The sequence below is a fragment of the Rutidosis leptorrhynchoides genome, chromosome 8 (genome assembly GCF_046630445.1).
Source record: "Rutidosis leptorrhynchoides isolate AG116_Rl617_1_P2 chromosome 8, CSIRO_AGI_Rlap_v1, whole genome shotgun sequence".
In the NCBI taxonomy this organism is placed as follows: Eukaryota; Viridiplantae; Streptophyta; class Magnoliopsida; order Asterales; family Asteraceae; genus Rutidosis; species Rutidosis leptorrhynchoides.
The window spans coordinates 72,574,865-72,581,337 of NC_092340.1; the positions used below are offsets into that span (position 1 = coordinate 72,574,865).

Sequence of the window (6,473 nt, forward strand, 5' to 3'; positions counted from 1 at the left end):
TACAATACAAGTTGATTAAGTTATGGTTGGAATAGATTTGTTACCAATTTTCACGTAGCTAAAATGAGAAAAATTATCCAATCTTGTTTTACCCATAACTTCTTCATTTTAAATCCGTTTTGAGTGAATCAAATTGCTATGGTTTAATATTGAATTCTATTTTATGAATCTAAACAGAAAAAGTATAGGTTTATAGTCGGAAAAATAAGTTACAAGTCGTTTTTGTAAAGGTAGTCATTTCAGTCGAAAGAACGACGTCTAGATGACTATTTTAGAAAACATACTTCCACTTTGAATTTAACCATAATTTTTGGATATAGTTTCATGTTCATAATAAAAATCATTTTCCCAGAATAACAACTTTTAAATCAAAGTTTATCATAGTTTTTAATTAACTAACCCAAAACAGCCCGCGGTGTTACTACGACGGCGTAAATCCAGTTTTACGGTGTTTTTCGTGTTTCCAGGTTTTAAATCATTAAGTTAGCATATCATATAGATATAGAACATGTGTTTAGTTGATTTTAAAAGTCAAGTTAGAAGGATTAACTTTTATTTGCGAACAAGTTTAGAATTAACTAAACTATGTTCTAGTGATTACAAGTTTAAACCTTCGAATAAGATAACTTTATATGTATGAATCGAATGATGTTATGAACATCATTACTACCTCAAGTTCCTTGGATAAACCTACTGGAAATAAGAAAAATAGATCTAGCTTCAAAGGATCCTTGGATGGCTTGAAAGTTCTTGAAGCAGAATCATGACACGAAAACAATTTCAAGTAAGATTTTCACTCGAAATAAGATTGTTATAGTTATAGAAATGGAATTAAAGTTTGAATATGATTATTACCTTGTATTAGAAAGATAACCTACTGTAAGTAACAAATGTTTCTTGATCTTGGATGATTACTTGGAATGGATTTAGAAAACTTGGAAGTAAACTTGCAATCTTGGAAGTATTCTTGATCTTATGAAACTAGAACTTTTGGAATTTATGAAGAACACTTAGAACTTGAAGATAGAACTTGAGAGAGATCAATTAGATGAAGAAAATTGAAGAATGAAAGTGTTTGTAGGTGTTTTTGGTCGTTGATGTATGGATTAGATATAAAGAATATGTAATTTTGTTTTCATGTAAATAAGTCATGAATGATTACTCATATTTTTGTAATTTTATGAGATATTTCATGCTAGTTGCCAAATGATGGTTCACAAATATGTTAGGTGACTCACATGGGCTGCTAAGATCTGATCATTGGAGTGTATATACCAATAGTACATACATCTAAAAGCTGTGTATTGTACGAGTACCAATACGGGTGCATACGAGTAGAATTGTTGATGAAACTGAACGAGGATGTAATTGTAAGCATTTTTGTTAAGTAGAAGTATTTTTATAAGTGTATTGAAGTCTTTAAAAAGTGTATGAATACATATTAAAACACTACATGTATATACATTTTAACTGAGTCGTTAAGTATTCGTTAGTCGTTACATGTAAATGTTGTTTTGAAACCTTTAGGTTAATGATCTTGTTGAATGTTGTTAACCCATTGTTTATTATAACAAATGAGATGTTAAATTATTATATTATCATGATATTATGATATATAATATATCTTAGTATGATATATATACAGTTAAATGTCGTTACAACGATAATCGTTACATATATGTCTCGTTTCGAAATCATTAAGTTAGTAGTCTTATTTTTACATATGTATTTCATTGTTAATACACTTAATAATATATTTACTTATCATTTAACATAATTAACTAAGTGTATCAATATCTTAATATGATTCATATGTACCTAGTAAGACGTTGTTATAACGATAATCGTTATATATATCGTTTTCGAGTTTCTTAAATTAATAGTCTCATTTTTATGTATATAACTCATTGTTAAAATACCTAATGAGATACATACTTATAATAAAATCATGTTAACTATATATATAACCATATATATGTCATCGTATAGTTTTTATAAGTTTTAACGTTCGTGAATCACCGGTCAACTTGGGTGGTCAATTGTCTATATGAAACCTATTTCAATTAATCAAGTCTTAACAAGTTTGATTGCTTAACATGTTGGAAACACTTAATCATGTAAATAACAATTTCATTTAATATATATATAAACATGGAAAAGTTCGGGTCACTACACTTTTTGGGACTGCTTTCTGTGTGTTTTGTCTCTTTTAGGATGTGGATGCGTATAACTTATTTACTAGTTACAAAAATTTTGGTACACATTTTCCCTTTACTCCTACAAATATGCGTTTAATACGACATATTTGGGGAGTTTAGGGAAAATGCTGCCGAATTTTTGCTAACTATTAAATTAGTTGTGCGCATCCATAGTTGAGACAAAACATTCAGAGAGTGGGTTAGGTTGCCTTCCATAGTTGGACCACCCGACTTTGATTATACATATATTAAGTGTTTTTAATTTTAAAGTTTTTTGCTGTTTTAAACTTGATTTAATTAGGGAATATCTATGACGATTGATAAGAGGTGGACTACTATACGAAATACATTTAATCCTGACTTTATTAAAGGTCTTAACGCATTTATTGAGAGGTGTAACAACAATTTGAATTCGCACGGTAAGTGTAGTTGCCCATGTAAACATTGTGGTAATACGGTTTTTCTTAAACCTAAACATATAAAAGCCCATATAACTAGATATGGGTTTGAACCCTCTTATACCATATGGCGGCATCATGGTGAACTACCACAACCACCCGAACTACACAACACAACGGACCCTCTAAGAAATTTCTTGCACGATATTCAGTTGGAGGAAGTTCCTAATTTTGAGGACGAAGGTCCGAATGACGATGATACTATGAATGACACCACCGCAACTGCTCTTGATGATTTAATTAACTCCACCCAAACCGAGCTATATCCCGGTAGCAAGTTGTCCTCATTAGAGTTTTTAGCCAAGTTAACACACATTAAGGTCTTGAACAAATGGACGAATACTTCATTCGACCAATTGTTAGAATTACTCATACAATCACATCCCCCAAATAACACGATTCCGAAATCATTTTACGAAACTAAGAAGTGGATGAGAAAGATCGGTTTAGGGTATCAAGCGATACATGCTTGTAAGAATGATTGTTGTTTGTTTTATAAAGAATACCAGGATTTGGAAAATTGTCCAATATGTAAAGAGAGTAGATGGAAAGATGAAAGCACAACGGGGAAAAAAGTTCCTAATAAAGTTTTGCGTTATTTTACAATAACTCCAAAACTAAAACATTTGTACAGTTCCAGATACACTGCAAAGGATATGACTTGGCATGCTACTGGGCGGTGCAATGAAGACGGTAAGATGCGTCATCCGGTAGATGGTCAAGCTTGGAAAGAAATTGACAAAAGATAACCGGATTTTGCACGTGAACCCAGAAACGTTCGACTAGGGTTGGCTGCTGATGGTTTCAATCCATTCGGCAACATGAATAATCCTTACAGCATGTGGCCAGTCATATTGACAACGTACAATACGCCCCCGTGGATATGTATGAAAGAAAGTTCTCTCATGTTGACTCTGTTAATTCCTGGTCCTAAATCACCTGGAAAAGATATTGATGTTTACTTGAGGCCTTTAGTTGATGAACTGAAGATTTTATGGTCCGAAGGGGTTGTTACACATGACTCAGTTACAAACACGTATTTTCAAATGAAAGCAATGCTTATTTGGACCATAAATGATTATCCTGCCCGTAGTAGTTTGTCCGGTTGGAGTGGCCAAGGCTATAAAGCATGCCCTACATGTAACGAGGACACTCCTACTATGCGTGCGAAAAACAAAATTGTTTTTGTCAGTCATAGACCGAACCTTGAATCGAATCACCCATACAGAGAAAGCTTAGAATTCAATGGTAAGGTTGATCATACCTCTAAACCTAGAAAGTTCAAAGTAACTGATATCGAAAACCAACTTACAGATTTGTTTCCAGTTGGTAATCCCGGTAAAAATTATACAAATGTTGGTGAAAAAAGAAAACGTCCCCCTAATTGTCATCACAACTGGACTAAAATTTCTATTTTTTGGGAACTTGAGTATTGGAAATATCTTCCACTACAACACAACTTGGATGTCATGCATATTGAAAAGAATGTGTTGGAGGCTATTTTGGGTACCTTATTAATGAATGACAAGTCCAAAGACACTCACAATGCACGAGTTGACTTGAAAAAATTGTGTATTCGAAATGATTTGTAGCTCAAATCTAAAACCAATGGTAAAAAAGATGGGCAATTCTTCAAACCTCTTTCCAAATACTCTTTAAAACCCGAAGATAGGGTAAGTTTTTGTAAATTCATTAAAGAAGTAAAACTTCTAGATGGGTTTGGATCAAACTTCAGGCACAAAGTGAACAAGGATAATACCAACATTACGAACATGAAATCTCACGATTGCCATATCATGATGCAACGATTATTACCGGTCGGAGTTAACACATTTTTGGACGAAACCATTTCTACACCAATAATGAAGCTATGCGCATTCTTTAAGCAAATTTTTGCTCGAGAGTTAATGGTGGCAGACATGTTGAAAGCTCAAAAATAATTGATTAAACTGTTATGTACTCTCGAGTTAATTTACCCTCCCGCTTTTTTTTGACATAATGATTCATTTGGTCATGCATTTACCGAAAGAGGCTATATATGGAGGGCCTGTTTACATGAGGTGGATGTATCCAATTGAGAGATACATGAAAAAACTAAAAAATTATGTTAGAAATAAAGCTAAGCCTGAAGGTTGTATAGCTGAGGGGTACGTTGCCGATGAAGCATTAACTGCATGTTCAATGTCTCTTGAAGGTATACAGACGAGATTTAATCGTCCTGACAGATATGCGGACATGCCAATTAGGTCATGTGAGTTTCGTGTGTTCAACTCGTTATGTAAATTTATCAGTAAAGGTGTGTTCAAATCTCTGGTCCGGGATGTTCATGATAAACTTCACTGGTATATACTCGACAATTGTTCTGACATAGAAGAATACAAAATGTAAGTCATTATACTAAAATATGAATTGATAATGACTTAACTGTGTAAACGTTGATCATACTAACAATTCTCTTTGAACATTTACAGTCGGTTTAAAGCAGAGAACCCCAATATGGACATGAAAACAAATTTTCCTAGTTGGTTCACCAACCAGGTAAACTCATTGTATATATATATATATATATATATATAATTTACATTTGATAACTATTTTTTAATAGATACGTGAACTACGGTCAGTTGACGGATCGAAGTATAGCGATGAATTGATCTGTCTATCTGAAGGACCGGTGGGTACCTCAAACCATTACAGTGCCTGCAATGTGAATGGTGTCAGGTTTGTGGTTAGCAATCGTGATGATCGACGCACAACACAAAATAATGGAATTGCAACACTCGCAGATGCCAGTGCTCGTGTCTCTAAGTATTATGGTCGGTTGGAAGATATTGTTGAGTTGCATTATGGTGGTGCATTTAGTGTTGTGTTATTCAGATGCCGGTGGTTCAATACTGAGAACACATGGAATCGTAAACGTACATTTAAAGTGAATAACATAACTAGTATTGACACGAAAGATGAGTGGTACGAAGATGATCAACACATTTTTGCAACACAAGCTCAACAAGTCTTTTACATCGACGATCCTTCACAAACCTCTAGCAGCTGGAAGGTCGTTCATGAGGTACATCGTCGAAAACTCTGGGATAGGGACATTATCGAAGACACCATACGGGATGTTGTACACGAAACTAATTCATCTGATATTAGCCTTGATGCTGATTTAGATAATATGACTTATACAAGTATGAGTGTACCCGGAGAATCAATACCAATTCAGTTTAATCCACCAACACATGAAGTTAATCCACCAACACATGAAGTTAATGATGATGATGAAGTTGATGATGATGATGATGATGATGAAATTTGTGATGATGATGATGTGGTGGCTGACGATGAGCTAAATCCCCAAATTCCTCTAAATGAAGCTTACTCTAGCGATGATGATGATTATTGATGTGTAATTCTTGTCATTTATCAAAAAACGCTTGTTGTTGTAATCAAATGTTTAATATTTTTATGAATGTTATTTCTATGAATGTCTTTTTAAATTTTTCGCATGAAATATATGTATATGTATACACACACAAACACACACACACACACATATATATATATACATATATAATGTGTATATATATATATATATATATATATATATATATATATATATATATATATATATATATATGCATACATTATATATGTATATATATATATATAGTCGTTAAAAAAACTATAGTTTAATGTATATATATATATATATATATATATATATATATATATATATATATGTATATGTATATGTATATGTATAAATGTATATGTATATATCATTGTTCTATTCACTTTATTTGTATTTATGCAAATG

At 32.6% G+C, this 6,473-nt stretch overlaps 1 protein-coding gene across 1 annotated transcript; it reads left to right on the plus strand.

Annotated features, from left to right (window-relative positions):
• Positions 1-2,508: 2,508 nt before the first annotated feature.
• LOC139863530 (uncharacterized) lies at positions 2,509-3,405 on the plus strand. The gene has a single exon (XM_071852155.1). It carries the CDS (start codon positions 2,509-2,511, stop codon positions 3,403-3,405), a length of 897 nt encoding a protein of 298 aa, XP_071708256.1.
• Positions 3,406-6,473: the final 3,068 nt, after the last annotated feature.

What these genes read in the sequence shown, in the direction of transcription:
- LOC139863530 (XM_071852155.1), top strand. Translation starts at nt 2,509, where the DNA reads ATGACGATTGATAAGAGGTGGACTACTATACGAAATACATTTAATCCT.